General features: G+C 47.5%; 2 protein-coding genes across 2 annotated transcripts; both read left to right on the top strand.

Annotated features, from left to right (window-relative positions):
- Nucleotides 1–2,637: 2,637 nt before the first annotated feature.
- Nucleotides 2,638–4,406, top strand: LOC103670818 (olfactory receptor 2A12-like). Its single transcript, XM_008699336.2, has one exon. The coding sequence runs from the start codon at nucleotides 3,285–3,287 to the stop codon at nucleotides 4,404–4,406; it is 1,122 nt and encodes a 373-aa protein (XP_008697558.1). The 5' UTR covers nucleotides 2,638–3,284.
- A 10,673-nt stretch (nucleotides 4,407–15,079) lies between these two features.
- LOC103670817 (olfactory receptor 2A12-like) lies at nucleotides 15,080–16,708 on the top strand. The gene has a single exon (XM_008699335.2). It carries the CDS (start codon nucleotides 15,556–15,558, stop codon nucleotides 16,675–16,677), a length of 1,122 nt encoding a protein of 373 aa, XP_008697557.2. The 5' UTR covers nucleotides 15,080–15,555; the 3' UTR covers nucleotides 16,678–16,708.
- Nucleotides 16,709–17,928: the final 1,220 nt, after the last annotated feature.

The raw sequence follows: 17,928 nt of genomic DNA, 5'->3' as shown, positions 1-17,928 counted from the left end.
ACTGCTAGAGCAATAGGTTTGGAAGCATTGACACCACAATGAGATCTGTGGTCTTGCATAATGGCAGTTATAAGGACACTAGTATTAGCAACATTTATGCTACCCATTTCCAAGCCTTAACATGTGATCACGGAAAAGATTCTTGAGAACACAAAGACACACTCATGTGCTTCGGAAAGAAACAAAGCACATCTTACTAGTACAATCACTCTGTCATAGAGAGACGTGGCAGCAAAGCAGTAGTACTCCTCCCTCCTCTTGAGTCTCAGTGGGAAGAAGTTTCAGTCCCCGGTGGAAACTTAAGAAAGGTGCCTAGCTCACTAACTCCAGGGGACAAGCCTGGAAAGTCTTGCTGCATTAAACCTCCTGGCCTCGGCTTTCATCCAGCCCTGGGGCTCTGTGCTGCACTTACCAGCACGGACAGAGACTCCTCAGGGCTTTTCAGGGATCAGAAATCCACTCTCTAACCCCATTCTGATACAAAGAGGACCTCAGTGTCTGCCACCTGGAAGCCCCTCCCACAGGACTGCTCTGCATCCAGTGCACGTAAGAGAGGCACTGTCTCCGCTGCAGAGCCACTGTGCGAAGCATCCACGCTTCTACACTGCTGAGACCAGAGAAAGCAGGTGGTTGGTACCACGGGAGGGAAGGAGGCTACTCTAGCCGAAGAACAAGGTACTGATCATTCCTGCGTGGGACTGAGGGAGGGGCTGGAAGGGGTTCCTTTCCTGGGTCCTCCAAGAATGACAAAGGAGCCCAGTCTTCTCTGCCTCACTCACTGGGGAAGGAGGTATGGGGGGGAACCTGCCCACACTGAAGAGGACTGGGATCTCCATGGCACTTCCTAGACTTGCTCAGGTGCTGGGGCCACTGACAAGACATCCTCTATGCTTTTCTGCACCCAGAGAGCAGAGGCTGGGAAGGAACAGGAATGTGGAGAAAGGAGACTGGTTAAGAACATGGCGTTTTCCCAGCAGAAGCACTTGATCTAATTGTTTCTTCATGGGCGCTTTGAGAGAAGCCGTGGGCACAGTGGTTAGAGTCTGGTGGGCTACGCAGCCAGAGCCCAGCACGGGGACAGGTGCCCAAGCAGTCTGCCAGTCCCTGCTAGATAGTGTGGAGAGATCTAAAAGAGACATGGCCTCTGCCTACAGCCTGGCTGAGAGAACAATACGCAAAATGAATGGGCCACACCGATTGAGTAAGGAGGAGGAATCCACAAGCTGAGCCTTGGAGGTCGGTGGGATGTGGAGAAACAGAAAGGGTTACGGAAGGTATTCCCAGCAGATAAGCAGCTCAAGGGAAGGACAGTGCAGATGGGATTGGCATGCGTGGCTGATACCGAGAAAGCCGGCTAGCTTAAAAGATCTGTGGCTCAGACAGGAGGGCACCCCACCTGCCCAGACTAGGATCCTTTTGGTGGCCATGCTGTTAACACCATGGCTCAGAAGTCTCAGTGAGGCACTGGTGAATCACAGACTTGAAATTGGTTAGAGGCAGATGGGGGAGCCCTTAAATTCCAGTCTAAGGAGGCATGAGAAAGGGCGTAACAGATGAAACAGTACTGGTAGCTGGTGGGTGGAGTGGGAAGGAAGAAGCCCTGGAACAGCCCAGTCTGGGGTGCGGACAGGTGGAAAGATGTGATCTCCCCCATCCTTTGCAGCCCTCATCATCCTGGCTTCGGGGTCGGCCACAGGCACTGCTGACCGGTCCTTATCTCTTGAAAGTTTCCCCGCAATGTGTAAGACTCTGAGCTTCCCTGGCTCTCCTCCTTGCTTCACAAACACGCCTGATCTAGGACCTCTTTCTTCTTCATCCAATACTGGAGTTCCCTAACGCTCTGCACAAAAATATCACACCATTTTCTTTTGCCCAAGCAGCTTCAAACAATGTTTCCATCTTCCAGATCCCCACCAACACCCTGAAGCAAGGGGTCCTCACAATCGTGTTTTCCACCCTATCCTCTGGAGCCTCAGATGCTTGAAAACACCAGGATAGCTCCTCTCTCCTCCTTCTACCAATCCTTCCACTCAGCTGCCCATTATCACAATCCCAACCTTCTTGGAGCAGTGTCAGTAGACCAGGTATAATTCGCATGATCTCCACTATGGAGGGGGTATTACACATGAAGAACCTGGGATTCTGAGAGCCTACATGACTTAGGAGCAGGTAAAGGGGCTACAAGATTCAAGTGTGTGGACACTAAGTCTACACGCTATGTATTCTCCTCTACTCTGGTCTCACGTCTCCAACTCCCAAAAGGAATCTCCTGCCAGCCCAGTCCTGTTCAGCCGACTGCCCAGCTCAGCCTTCCCCTTGATGCTCATGGCACTGATGTGATCACAGGTCTTCAGCCGGGTATTCCTGGGAGCAAAGAATAACAGAGCTGGCAGTTTCCTTTGGAGTGGGCAAGTCCGACAGCCTCACTTAAAAATGGGGCTGTGAAGGTCACAGAAGGGTATGGAGTGACCCAAGATCACACAGCAAGTCAAGGACATAGTTAGGACCAGCCCTTTGCTCTTCTGATTTCCAGACTCATTCTACTTCTACTAACCCTTTATTTGTCTACCGCTTTGTATTTCACCAAATGTCTTGACATACGGAATGTCATATGCTCCTTGCCGTTACTCTGTTCCACAGATGTTCCGTCTCTAACAGGTGGGATGACTGAGGCCAATGGACGTGAAGGGACTTTCCCAAGGTCACACAGCTGGGTAAGTGACAACCACGGGACATTCAGGAAGAGCTGCATTAGAAATGTGCTCATGGGGGAGTGACTGTAAGGATTCAACAGAAAATCCCACAGGCATCCACGCACAGGAAACGAAGGGGGACCTGGGACTGTAAGTCAGGAGTCAGAGTCACACTCCCGGTGGCTTGGGGCTGTGAGGTCTCTGTCTGCTGCCCTGCACGTCTGCTCTTTAGCATTTCTCAAGGCTCCACTTTTCTTCTCTATTGCGCCAGCGCCCCTGTGACCCTGTTACCACCACACTGACTCCGGGACATTGTACGTCAGGCACACACAGCCCACTGACATAGACACCGACAGTGTCGTCCTTTTGAATTCTCAGCAGAGAATTGTCCTCCAGACCGGGACAGGTGTACACTTTGGTACAACTCAGCAGTGGCCTGGTTGTCTGCGTCCCCTCTACAAACATGGCTACCGAATGCCTTGCCGTCTGTGGGTGGGGGTGGTTTCCAGACAAGGACCTGTGGGCAGTCAGGCATCCTATGTTCCATTACAGGTAGGAATCCAGATCTCCTGATGTATTTCCGGGTGCCACATGCCCTATCCTTCCTTCCCTTTGCGTCCCACTCCACAAGGTTTGATGAAATCCGTGCGAGTCTGTGCAAAGCGCTATGTGTGTGTGACTCCGCTTCTGTCAGCTCTGTCTTCCTTCCCCCAAGGGCCAAACACAGAGCAGGGAAGCCCTTGTCTCCCTAATAGGCAGCCCACCATGCAGAGCCTTGGCAAGGAGAACCACAGCTCTGTGTCTGAGTTCCTCCTCCTGGGATTCTCCAGTGACTCACAGGTCAGGCTAGCCCTGTTCTCCTTCTTCCTTCTCCTCTACCTCATCACTCTTCTGGGAAATGGACTCATCGTCACCCTGATCTACCTGGACTCACACCTGCACACGCCCATGTACTTCTTTCTCAGTGTCCTCTCCTTGGTGGACGTGAGTTATGTCACTACCACCATGCCCCAGATGTTGGTTAATATGGTGTGTCCAAAGAACACCATCTCCTGGGGAGCTTGTGCTGCCCAGATGTTCATCTTCTTGGTCCTGGGCATTGCTGAGTGTGTCCTCTATGCCATTATGGCCTATGACAGGTATGTGGCCATCTGTTTCCCCCTTCACTATCCCCTACTCATGAGCCGTCCCATTTGTATCAAGATGATCACAGGCTGTTGGTGCATTAGCGTAGCTGGGGCCCTGATCTACACCATCTTCACCATGCAGCTGCCTTACTGTGGCCCCAACAAGATAAACCACTTCTTCTGTGAGGTCCCTGCCATCCTGAAATTGGCCTGTGCGGACACGTCCTTCAATGACTTCTTGGACTTCATCTTGGGTTTCATCCTGCTCTTGGTCCCATTCTCCCTCATCCTGGCCTCCTATGTGCGAATCTTTGCCTCCATCTTAAGAATCCACTCAACCCAGGGGAGGCTCAAGTCTTTCTCCACGTGTGCTTCCCACATCACTGTGGTCATCATGTTCTATGGGCCAGCCATGATCATGTACATGAGGCCCGGCTCCTGGTATGACCCCGAGCGGGACAAGAAGCTGGCCCTGTTCTACAATGTTGTCTCTGCCTTCCTCAACCCCGTCATCTACAGCCTCCGGAACAAGGATGTTAAAAGGGCCTTTCTGAATGTACTTGGTCACAGAAGAACCGCTCAGTGACCCAGGCTGCGTCAGAGCTGTCCAGAGTCGTGGGCAGACTTCATGGGACTCATTTGGTATCGTATAAGTAAGTTCTAACCAACCTGAGCCTTTCTGGGGTTGTGAGCACCCAAGTTAGGGGTGGCTGTATGGCTACCCCTAAACTGATGGCCCCCATATTGGCTGCCACCACCCCAATGACAATTGAGTGTTGAGAACAAAGGCTTTTTTCTACAGTGACTAGTTCATGGTTCAAGGCCATTGCTTTATTGCTTTTCCTGGGTTCTCTCCAGCCTCTAAACGTTTATGTCAGTTCATCTGATCACAGCCAAATGTGTAGTGTGCACACGTGCTTCTCCACAGTGTAAGGGATTTGGGGGTGAAAATGACATAAAAAGTGGCCCGTGCAGGTCCACAGTCTCTGCTCGAGCTTACAAGTAATAGTTAGCATTGCTTTTTGCACTAGGAGCTGTAAATTCCAAGCTAGACTATTTTAGACACAAATGTGTAGCAATGTGGCTAATAATTGATTTGGTCTAGACTCAGCTTGTGATACTAACTCTTCTGTGCTTTCGTTATTTAATCTCACTTTTATTTTGAGAAACAAATACCATCTGTATTTCATAAAGGAAAAAGAAAGTGTATATGTATATCTATATATTTGTGTGCATTTATCTGTATAGAGAGAGAATAGGAGAGAAAGAGACAGACACCCACAGAGAGAAATAATATACAAAGACCCCATTTTCCATGCCCCAGATAAACACTGGTTAATATTTTGCCTTATTTAGTCTGAGCCTTTTTCTTTTTTAAAAAAGATTAAATAATTACAGATACCATTGAAGTGTCCTTTGAATAGTCCCGGCTCCTAGGAATCAACCACTACCATTCAACTGAAGTCTACTCCGTGTGGTTTGACTTTTGCTTACAGACAATTGCACCCACAGCATTGTTCTCGTTTGAGTCTGAAAATTTATAATGGTGGCATGATATCCGCATTATTCTGAAAAAAGTGTAACTCAGAATCATGTTTTTGACATCGACCCATTTGGTAGACACAGGCCTACCGCATTCTCTGTAGCGAGCATTTGAGTATACCACGCCTCATTTATCTATTTTTTTTTTTTAACAGAGGGAGAGTGCACCTCTGTGCCTGAGCAGGAGGGGAGAAGTGGCAGGAGGAAAGGGAGAGGGAAAATCTTTGTTTTGTTTTGCGTTTTGTTTTTGGAGAGGGATGGGGGAGGGGCAGAGGAAAAGAAAGAAGAATCTCAAGCAGACTCCCTGGTGAGCATGGAGTCAATTCAGGGTCAATCTCAGGACCCTGGGATCATGACCTGACCCAAAATCAAAAGTCAGGCGCGTAACTGACTGAGCCACCCAGGTACCCCATAAAGTTGCATTCTTTGGCCAAACCTTCAATTCTCTTTTAAGTTACCTCCCATGAGAGACTATGGACTCTAGGAAACAAACTGAGGGCTTCAGAGGGGAGGGGGTGGGGGAATGGGATAGGCTGGTGATGGGTAGTAAGGAGGGCACGTATTGCATGGTGCCCTGAGTGTTATACGCAAGTAATGAATCATCGAACTTTACATCGGAAACCAGGGATGTACTGTATGGTGACTAACATAATATAATAAAAAATTATTATAAAAAAAAATAAGTTAGCTCCATATCCAGCATGGAGCCCACTAGGGGGCCTGAACTCAGGACCCAGAGATCAAGGGTTGAGCTGAGATCAAGAGTCAGATGCTTCCCTGACTGAGCCACCGAGGTGCCCCTCATTTACCTAATTCTTTATTGTCAAACATTTATTTCCAGTTTCTCACAATTTAAACAATTCTGCAACAAATGTCTCTGAACATTTCTCCATATACAAGGATCCCCCCCTAGGATTTATGTGTAGCCATGGACTGGGCAGTGGCAGAATCAAAGAAACGTCAGATTTACTAGATACTCCTCAACTGTTCTCCAAGTAATTATACTGATACACCCGTCTAGTTCTCATCAACACTTGACATTATTTCTCTATCTCAAGCATTCTGAAGTTGCTATCTGTCTCACATGTGGAAAGTGGTAACATCTTCTTTTGTTTCATTTGTAGTTCCCTGGTTGCTAGTGAATTTAGCATTTTTTCATCAGATTTCTGGTAGTGTTGTGTAGTGAGCTAAGCTCAAAAGCCAGACTCCCGTATTCTATCCCAGCCGTACCCTGTACTAACTCAGTGGGGACAGGCAAGGTACATAACTCTCTGAGCCTCAGTTTCCCCATCTGTCAACGGGAAGAAAGTAGTATAGACCTCAGGAGGTTGTTGGAAGGATTACATGAGATAGTACATGAAAAGCATTTGTCATAGTGAAAAACAAACTAAATATTCAGTGAATATGAGATATCGTTTCCCTTTCCTTGATTTGCAGTTTATTACATGTTTTGGACCTTCCTTGTTTATTACATGCATTGAGACTATCTTCTCTCGGTTCATTGCTTGTTTTCTTTATTGCAAAAGCAGTACATGTTTATTCTTACATTTTAGAACACAGGTGCAAACAAAAAGAAGAAAATGAAAACTCTCCATTACCTTAGACGTGGAGATAATTACAGTTAACATTTCAGCATCTCGATTTTAAGGTTCAAAAGATCTATGTTTTTCTTAATATTTTAAAAGAAATATGATACAATTATTAAACTATCACGTGTTCTCATGATTTCTTAAATGTTTAAAGCACTCTATTTTTTGGTCACATTCTCATTTTATCTTGTTTATTATGATTGGGGGAATAGCTGTCTCACAATGTAGTTTCAGGTGCACAGCACAGTCATTCAACATCTCTGCACATTACGCTGTGCTCAGCACAAGCGTAGCTACCACCTGTCCCCATGAACGCTATTACAGTGTCGTTGCCCATACTCCCTGTGCTGTGACCTTTATTCCCATGACTTTTTCGTTCCATTACTGGAAGCCAGTATCTCCCTCTCCCCTTCACCCATTTTGCCCATCCTCTCACCTCCCTCCCCTCTGGCAACCACCAGTTTGTTCTCTTTATTTATAGGTCCGATTCTACCTTTGGTTTCTTTGTTTGTCCTTTAATTTTTTATTTTTATTTTTATTTATTTATTTTTTAATGATTTTTTATTATATTATGTTAGTCACCATACAGTACATCCCCGGTTTCCGATATAAAGTTCGATGACTCATTAGTTGCGTATAACACCCAGTGCACCATGCAATACGTGGCCTCCTTACTACCCATCACCGGTCTACCCCATTCCCCCACCCCCCTCCCCTCTGAGGCCCTCAGTTTGTTTCTTATAGTCCATAGTCTCTCATGCTTCATTCCCCCCTCTGATTACCCCCCTTTCTTTATCCCTTTTTTCCCCTACCAATCATCCTATTTCTTATGTTCCATAGATGAGAGAAATCATATGATATTTGTCTTTCTCTGCTTGACTTATTTCACTTAGCATTATTTCCTCCAGTGCCATCCATGTCGCAGCAAATGTTGAGAATTCGTTCTTTCTGATAGCTGAGTAATATTCCGTTGTATATATGGACCACAACTTCTTAATCTAGTCATCTGTTGAAGGGCATCTCTGCTCCTTCCACGCTTTGGCTGTTGTGGACAATGCTGCTATGAACATTGGGGTGCATATGGCCCTTCTCTTCACTACGTCTGTATCTTTGGGGTAAATACCCAGTAGTGCAATGGCTGGGTCATAGGGTAGCTCAATTTTTAACTTTTTAAGGGACCTCCACACTGTTTTCCAGAGTGGCTGTACCAACTTGCATTCCCACCAACAATGTAGGAGGGATCCCCTTTCTCCACATCCTCTCCAGCAATTGTTTCTTGCCTTGTCAATTTTTGCCATTCTAACTGGCATAAGGTGGTATCTTAGTGTGGTTTTGATTTGAATTTCCCTGATGGCTAATGATTTTGAACATTTTTTCATGTGTTTGTTAGCCATTTGTATGTCTTCATTGGAAAAGTTCTGTTCATATCTTCTGCCCATTTTTGATTTGTTTATTTGTTTCTTGTGTATTGAGTTTGAGAAGTTCTTTGTAGATCTTGGATACCAGTCTTTTATCTGCAGTGTCATTTGCAAATATATTCTCCCATTCTGTGGGCTGCCTCTTAGTTTTTTTTTGACTGTTTCCTTGGCTGTGCAGAAGCTTTTTATCTTGATGAAGTCCCATAAGTTCATTTTATCTTTTGTTTCTCTTGCCTTTGGAGATGTGTCATGAAAAAGGTTGCTTTGGCCGATGTCGTAGAGGTTGCTGCCTATGTTCTCCTCTAGAATGTTGATGGATTCCTGTCTCACATCTAGGTCTTTCATCCATTTGGAGTTTATCTTTGTGCATGGTGTGAGAGAGTGGTCAAGTTTCATTCTTTTGCATATAGCTGTCCAATTTTCCCAGCACCATTTATTGAAGAGACTGTCTTTTTTCCACCAGATGTTTTTTCCTGCTTTATCAAAGATTAGTTGCCCAAAGAGCCGAGGGTCCATTTCTGGGTTCTCTATTCTGTGCCATTGGTCTGTGTGTCTGTTTTTGTGCCAGTACCATGCTGTCTTTGTGATCACAGCTTTGTAGTACAGCTTGAAATCCGGCATTGTGATGCCCCCAATTTTGTTTTTACTTTTCAACAGTTCCCTGGCGATTTGGGGCCTTTTCTGGTTCCATACAAATTTAAGGATTATTTGTTCCAGTTCTTTGAAAAATGTCCTCGGTATTTTGATCGGGATAGCATTGAAAGTGTAGATTGCTCTGGGTAGCATGGACATTTTAACTATGTTAATTCTTCTGATCCATGAGCATGGAATATTTTTCCATAATCTGTCCTTTTGTTTTTTAGATTCCACATATGAGTGAAATCAGAAGGTACTTTTTTTTCTCAATCTGACTTATTTCACTCAGCATAATGTCCTCTAGGTGGTCCTTCCATGTTGTCACAAATGGCAAGATGTCATCCTTTTTCATGGCTGTGTGATGATTTTTAATTTGAATTATACCATATGTATTCTTCTGTAACTTGATTTATTTACTCGATAATGGGTTTTGACATTTATCATGTCACTTTGTTCTCACTGCTGAAGAGTTTTCTTGTCTTTGGATGAAATGAATAATGACTTCTAATAAATAGAATTCTATAAACTTATGAATCTTTTCCTTTATGGTTTTTCTTAAATGAACACGTGTCAAAGATTTCACTAAGCTCATTAATTCATGAAGGAACCAGTAAGATGTTAAGATTGGTTCAAAGGAGAATTTGGCTGACGCAAATATATATTTTCTACTGGACAAATTCCATTTTCAATTCTATGAATAGGAATTATTTGCATTATTATAAATACGAATCATTTGTCTTGCTACCAGTTTTCTTTAACTCAACAGTTACACATGCACAGTTATAAAATACGCAAGGCCGGGGCACCTGGGTGGCACAGCGGTTGGGCGTCTGCCTTTGGCTCAGGGCGTGATCCCGGCGATCTGGGATCGAGCCCCACATCAGGCTCCTCTGCTGGGATCCTGCTTCTTCCTCTCCCACTCCCCCTGCTTGTGTTCCCTCTCTCGCTGGCTGTCTCTATCTCTGTCGAATAAATAAATAAAATCTTTAAAAAAAATAAAATAAAAATAAATAAATAAATAAATAAATAAATAAATAAATAAATAAAATACGCAAGGCCATAGAAAGTCAATTAAAATAATACACCCTTATAAAGTTAGATAATCCTAGACAATATTGTCCTAGACAATATCCAGCACTGTACCAAGAGGACAGCAAGAAATCCCTGTTCCCTCCTGCAAGTCTTAGATGATGTTTTTTCTTACAATACCTTCCCATGTGATCTTAAATAATCTTCAAAAATTATTCTTGATTTTAAAACAACTGGTCTCATTATGTCTGGCCTCACTGCTTGTATCAGCATAATAGAAATGTTAGCCATATGGTCCATCTTGAGAATGCTTTGCAAACCTAGAGACATGCAGTATTGAACCACTTCTAAAGCCACAGAGTTAACCTCTGCCTGGAAGTTTCCATATGGCATCTCAAATTCAACTTTTTAAATGCTCTATTCGTTATGCTGAGGTTGGAAAACCAATCCCAGGAAAGTCTGTCCTTCATATTTGACCCACAGTACCTATAAATTTGGGTGAATTCCCCTCCAGTCAAGGCTCCAAAGTTTCCAGAAGTTTCCTGCTGGCCACTGGGTGATATTTCTTACCATCTATAAGGTTGTGACCTTGTAAGCCAGGTCAGTTTTTCAGGGACAGCTTTGTAGAGATTGAATTCACAAGTGAATCAATTCAATCCTGCTACTGAATAGTATCTCAGCTTGCCCGACTAAGGTGAGAACTCTTAAATATCATCTTTGTTACCAAGCAATTTGACCAAGTATATCCTGGTTAAAAGGAAGACATAATTATGGAATGTAGGTCACTAAGTAAAGAGAATAATTTAAGTATCTGAAATCTGGTAAGTTAGTAAAATCAGGTATCAGTTAAAAATGTTTCACTGCGGTCAAAACCCTGGATGTACAAAATCACGTGTGAGAGACAGGTTGGGGGGCAGAGAAAGGGTTTTCTCATATATCCAAAAAACCCAGAACATTCAAAACAATAGCAACAGTGATCCAAGCAAAGACCCGTATTGGCTTCTTCAGCTCTAGGGGGGTGCCCTTGCTCTGCCGGTTCTGGGGCCAGCGCTACTGTCACGGAGTCCTGTGACTGTTGGCAGCCATCCGTTCCGCCCTGGCTATTGCTCCAATGGCCTCAGTCCCCTATTGTCTGTTGGCTAGCGACTACCCTCTGTTCCTTGACGCATGGACTTCTCCATAGGGCAGCTCACCACAGGCCAACTTACTTCATCAGAGCAAGAAAGTGAGAAGAGTCCAAGAGAGACAGTTCAAGCAACATGGAAGTCAGTCTTTTCTTAATCAAATCTCAGAAGTCATATCTCATCCTTTTGCCCTGTTTAATTCGTTCAAAGGAAAATGCTGGGTCCCAACCAACCTCAAGTGCTGGGGATTACACACAGGTGTGATTACCAGGAGGTAGCGATCCGCGGGGGCTCTCTTAGAGAGCTGCCTACCTGGGAGGCACATGAATGGAGATCAGACAGGAAACAGCAGTTGTCGTTTTGCGTGACTTTTCCCGCAGATGAGAACCATTGAAGGTTCTTGAGCAGGGGAGGAACCAAGTGAGTGCTGAAGGTTTCAAAGATGACGTTAGCAGCTGTGTGAACACTTATTTCCTACAGAGCCTGGGTGATATTGGGATTTATAAGAAGGAATATAGATTTAGTCTTCTGGTTCCTGGCACAGAGCTCCTAAGAACCTTGGAATTTCCTAAGTGATGAGAGCCATAAAGGCATCTTGTGTTGTGTCAGTGAGGTGACTTCTGGACAGCCGGTGGAGCCAACCGTGGGATTAGAGGATTTTCAGTCCCACCCTCAACCTCTGGGCAGATGAGAGGGGCTGGAGATGGAGTTCGATCAACAATGGCCGGAGATGTAATCAGTCATACCTACGTAATGAAGCCTCCATCAAATCCCAAAAGGATGGGTTCAGACAGCCTCTGAGCTAGTGACCACCTGGATGTTCTAGGACTCCCGGTGCCCTCTCCCTCATACCTCTCTCTGTGGGCCTCCTCCATCTGGCTACTCCTGAGTTCCATCCTTTTAACACAACTTGGTCATCTGTACTAAATATTTCTCTGAGTTCTATAAGCCATTCAACGTTTTAATTGAACCCAAGGAGGGGGTCAGATACACAGGTGAGAACATGGACTTTCAGTTGGCGTCTGAAGTGAGAGAGTGGGGGACAGTCTTGTAGGACTGAGCCCTTACCTGTGGGATCCAACCCTATGTCCAGGTGGCCTGTCAGAATTCAGGTGACTTGCAGGACACTGACTGGTATGGGAGATGTGCTTGGTGGTGTGTGTGGGGGGGAAGCCTACACTGGAATTTGGGGTCAGCATTGTCACCCGGCGACATGAGGAAGGAGGTGGGTGACACCCCCACAGCCCTAGCGCTTGGGGTGGGCAGCCAGGGAGAGGCTGTTCCAGGCTGGGCCAGGAAATGCCAGAAAAGCAACAGCCCTCCAGAGAGTGAGGGGATCTCGGGATGGGAGCTCCCCTGTGGGGCAGACAAAGACCCCCAGTCCTGAGGGTCTCAGAGGGAGCTGAGTGCGGCTTTAGCTGGCCGTAGACACCACCAAATCCTGAGGTCCCGTCAACGGGAGCAAGAGGCCACTGTGGCCTGGTCAGTGCTGCAGTGGACTCCCTGTGGGGGTCTGACTCAGGACAGCAGAGAACAGGACAGAGACCCTGTCACTGAGGAGGAAGCCCCCAGCCCTCACTGTGGCAACACTGGGAGAGAGAGGGGCTTCATCGAGGAGCACAGCACCCAGTGAGGCTCCAGGGCGCCCAGCCCTGGCTTCCCACACCCTCCCCCATCCATGAGGCAGGCTGGTGTGAGCCAGGTGGCCCGGCCTGAGGAGGCCTCCTGTCCCAGAAGCCAGGTTCTGGGGCTCTGCTCACAGTGGCTTCTCCCTCATGCAGCTCCCAACTAAACCATTCCTATGTAATGAAGCCAAACCCCAGTCTGACTCCTGGGAGACATATCAGGTCTCGTTCCAAATGCTATGCCAGCCCCCTGGGCCATCTGTGAGCACCCGGCCTTCTCATGCCCAGAAAGGATGGAGTGCGACGTTTCCTTTGACCTCCAGGCAGAACTCATCTCCTCACCCTTTGGCCAGAAACATCAAAAGACAGAGGGCTCCCAGGTCTTTGCTGCTACCTCAGAATTGCAGGGTGTAAGTTCTTCACTTATCGGTCTTGAGTCTTTGTTGCTACAGTTCTGACCCTTTACTCTGGCTCTTCTCTCCACCAAGAGGAAAGCTGCTCACAAGTTATCTGAAACACCAGAACATACCCTCTCGAAGGGCTGAGACCTGAGAGCCACTGGGCAGTTGAGGACCTCCATGGGTACCATCATTTATAAGACACGGGGAAGTGTAACCATGCCCCACATAAGCATAATTAATGTGTCACTATGTCACAATGAGAAAGTTGAATGAGTTCACGCTGCCTGATAAACTGTTATTTTGAAAGTCATTTAAATATTTACTGTTTTTTATTTTGTGAGGTCCCGATCTTTGAGCCAGTATTGTTTTCTTCAGGGCCTCCAGCGTGTCTGTGGATTAAGAAAGCCCCAGGACCCTAGACACTTTGCCTGCAGTACACAATGGGTGAGACAGCCCCGGGGACACCGCTTGGCACGGGAGAGGACAATTTCTTGGCCTTCATCACCCTAGACCTCCCCTGGTGCCTCATTTTTTTTTCCTGGGGAAGGAGGAACAGCTGAGAAAAGACCTGCCCTCGGCGCCCTGTCTGAGCCCCACACACACCCTCCCCAGCGTGGGCCATGCCACCCCGGCTGAGCCCCTTCTCCCCCGCTGCACCTGGGCCTCCAGGAGCCCACGGCCTGAGGTCCTTGGGGAGTGAGGTTCCTCAGCAGGAGCCTGGGCCAGAGGCTGCAGGGACTCTCCCGACTAGGGCCCTGGGGCCACATGCCACTCAGGAGTGGCCCCTGAGTCTGCGGGAGCCCTGCCCACAACCCCCTTCCCTGTGGGCTGATAAGCTCGGACAGCAATGCCCCGACCATGCTGGGGACAAGCGACCTCGCAGGGAGGTCGAGGAGGAGTCCAGCCTGGGCCACAGTCGTGCTCACCGGCCGCCTGTCTCTCTCCTCATGTCTGTGTGAGTGAGCGCACGACTGCCTGTCCCTGCCTTTCTCTTTCTTGCTTTCCCTCCCTGTCCGTCGGTCTCTTCCTGGCTCTGTTTCTGCTTGCTGCCCTGCTTCCCTGCCTCCAAGGTTCTGTCTCTGTCCTCCCCCTGCCTCCTGCAGCTCTGGCTCTGGCTCTGCTCTTCTTCTTCTTCTAAGGCAGATGCTTAATGACTGAACCACCCAGGCACCCCTGGCTCTGCTGTTCTGACTGGGTCTGCCGCTCGCTCGGCCTCCCTTTACCTCTTGACTCCTCTGTGGATTGCTTGCTGGGCCTCTGCAGGAGCCTGTGGTGAGGCCCCTCTCTAGGGTCCCTGGTTCTCCTCTTCTCAGCCTCTGCTGTCACTGTGATTCACACAGATGCCCCCCTGCAGCGTTTCCCTGGGTCTCCCCATGGAACCTGGCCCTCGGCACTTCCCTCCTCCAGCTTCCCGCCCCCTCGGGCTCCACTCCTCTGTCCACTCTGTCTGGTCTGCCGTCAGCCACCTGCTCGCTGTCCTCTTCCAGCTCCTTCTCCCTCCTGTCTCCATGCCCCTTCCTATGGCCTCTGTCCCTTTCCTTCCCTGCCTGGGCTCGGCTGGCTCTCGGTGGTGTACTTGCCCCGGGCAGCCCCCCTGTTTCTCCCGCCCCCCCTTTCCAGAACCGCAGACAGACCTGGTCCTGTCTCCTCCTCTCTCTTCTGCCTCTTTCCCCTTGTGTGACTTGCCTTGTTCTGTCCCTCTGTCCATCTGACCCTCTGTACCACAGATGTTTCGTCTCTAACAGGTGGATGACTGAGGCCAATGGACGTGAAGGGACTTTCCCAAGGTCACACAGCTGGGTAAGTGACAACCACGGGACATTCAGGAAGAGCTGCATTAGAAATGTGCTCATGGGGGAGTGACTGTAAGGATTCAACAGAAAATCCCACAGGCATCCAAGCACAGGAAACGAAGGGGGACCTGGGGCTGTAAGTCAGGAGTCAGAGTCACGCTCCCGGTGGCTTGGGGCTGTGAGGTCTCTGTCTGCTGCCCTGCACGTCTGCTCTTTAGCATTTCTCAAGGCTCCACTTTTCTTCTCTATTGCGCCAGCGCCCCTGTGACCTTGTTACCACCACACTGACTCCGGGATATTGTACATCAGGCACACACAGCCCACTGACATAGACACCGACAGTGTCGTCCTTTTGAATTCTCAGCAGAGAATTGTCCTCCAGACCGGGACAGGTGTACACTTTGGTACAACTCAGCAGTGGCCTGGTTGTCTGCGTCCCCTGCTACAAACATGGCTACCGAATGCCTTGCCGTCTGTGGGTGGGGGTGGTTTCCAGACAAGGACCTGTGGGCAGTCAGGCATCCTATGTTCCATTACAGGTAGGAATCCAGATCTCCTGATGTATTTCCGGGTGCCACATGCCCTATCCTTCCTTCCCTTTGCGTCCCACTCCACAAGGTTTGATGAAATCCGTGCGAGTCTGTGCAAAGCGCTATGTGTGTGTGACTCCGCTTCTGTCAGCTCTGTCTTCCTTCCCCCAAGGGCCAAACACAGAGCAGGGAAGCCCTTGTCTCCCTAATAGGCAGCCCACCATGCAGAGCCTTGGCAAGGAGAACCACAGCTCTGTGTCTGAGTTCCTCCTCCTGGGATTCTCCAGTGACTCACAGGTCAGGCTAGCCCTGTTCTCCTTCTTCCTTCTCCTCTACCTCATCACTCTTCTGGGAAATGGACTCATCGTCACCCTGATCTACCTGGACTCACACCTGCACACGCCCATGTACTTCTTTCTCAGTGTCCTCTCCTTGGTGGACGTGAGTTATGTCACTACCACCATGCCCCAGATGTTGGTTAATATGGTGTGTCCAAAGAACACCATCTCCTGGGGAGCTTGTGCTGCCCAGATGTTCATCTTCTTGGTCCTGGGCATTGCTGAGTGTGTCCTCTATGCCATTATGGCCTATGACAGGTATGTGGCCATCTGTTTCCCCCTTCACTATCCCCTACTCATGAGCCGTCCCATTTGTATCAAGATGGTCACAGGCTGTTGGTGCATTAGCGTAGCTGGGGCCCTGATCTACACCGTCTTCACCATGCAGCTGCCTTACTGTGGCCCCAACAAGATAAACCACTTCTTCTGTGAGGTCCCTGCTGTCCTGAAATTGGCCTGTGCGGACACGTCCTTCAATGACCATTTGGACTTCATCTTGGGTTTCATCCTGCTCTTGGTCCCATTCTCCCTCATCCTGGCCTCCTATGTGCGAATCTTTGCCTCCATCTTAAGAATCCACTCAACCCAGGGGAGGCTCAAGTCTTTCTCCACGTGTGCTTCCCACATCACTGTGGTCATCATGTTCTATGGGCCATGCATGATCATGTACATGAGGCCCGGCTCCTGGTATGACCCCGAGCGGGACAAGAAGCTGGCCCTGTTCTACAATGTTGTCTCTGCCTTCCTCAACCCCGTCATCTACAGCCTCCGGAACAAGGATGTGAAAAGGGCCTTTCTGAATGTACTTGGTCACAGAAGAACCGCTCAGTGACCCAGGCTGCGTCAGAGCTGTCCGGAGTCGTGGGCAGATTTGATGGGACTCATTTGGTTGACATACAAGTAGGTTCCAACCAACCTGAGCCTTTCTGGGGTTGTGAGCACCCAAGTTAGGGGTGGCTGTATGGCTACCCATAAATGAAGGCCCCTCCATGGCTGCCACCACCCAATGACTCAGTTGAGTGTTGAGAACAAAGGCTTTCTTCGGCAGTGACTAGGTCGTGGTTCACGGCTATTGCTTTATTGTTTTTCCTGGTTCCATCCTCACCTCGAGAAGTTGATGTCTGTTCCTCTGATCACAGCCAAATGTGTAATATGCACACATGCTTCTCCACAGTGTAAGAGATTTGGGGGTGAAAATGACGTGAATAGTAGACCATGCAGGTCCACAGTATTTACATGCACTTACAAGTAATAATTAGCATTGCTTTTTGCACTAGGAGCTATAAATTCCAAGCTAAACTATTTTAGACACAAATGTGTAGCAATGTGACTAATAATTGATTTGGTTTGGAGTACGTTGTGGTACTAAGTCTTCCCCGCTTTTTTATTTAATCTCACTTTTATTTTGAGAATTAAGTACTATGTGTATATATTTCATAAAGAAAAATATATTTGTATGCGTTTATCTGTATATAGAGAGAACAGGGGAGAAAGAAAGAGACAGACACCCACAGAGAGAAATAATATACAAAGACCCATTTTTCCATACCCCAGATAAACACTGGTTAATATTTTGCCTTATTTAGTCTGAGCCTTTTTCTTTTTTAAAAAACATTAAATAATTACAGATACCATTGAAGTGTCCTTTGAATAGTCCCGGCTCCTAGGAATCAACCACTACCATTCAACTGAAGTCTGCTCCGTGTGGTTTGAAACTTTTGCTTACAGACAATTGCACCCACAGCATTGTTCTTCTTTGAGTTTGAAAATTTATAATGGTGGCATGATATCTCCATTATTCTGAAAAAAGTGTAACTCAGAATCATGTTTTTGACATCGACCCATTTGGTAGACACAGGCCTACCGCATTCTCTGTAGCGAGCATTTGAACATACCACGCCTCATTTATCTAATTTTTTTCTTTTTTTTCTTTTTTGAGAGAGAGCACGGGTACATGTGCCTGAGTGGAAGGGGAAGGGCCAAAGGAAAGGGAGAGGGAGAATCTTTGTTTTCTTTAGTTTTTTGTTTTTGGAGAGGGATGGGGGAGGGGCAGAGGAAAAGGGAGAAGAATCTCAAGCAGACT

The sequence above is a fragment of the Ursus maritimus genome, unplaced genomic scaffold (genome assembly GCF_017311325.1).
Source record: "Ursus maritimus isolate PB19 unplaced genomic scaffold, ASM1731132v1 scaffold_12, whole genome shotgun sequence".
Taxonomy (NCBI): Eukaryota; Metazoa; Chordata; class Mammalia; order Carnivora; family Ursidae; genus Ursus; species Ursus maritimus.
The sequence above is the reverse complement of the archived record's forward strand: the minus strand, read 5'-3'. Positions and strand labels throughout refer to the sequence as shown.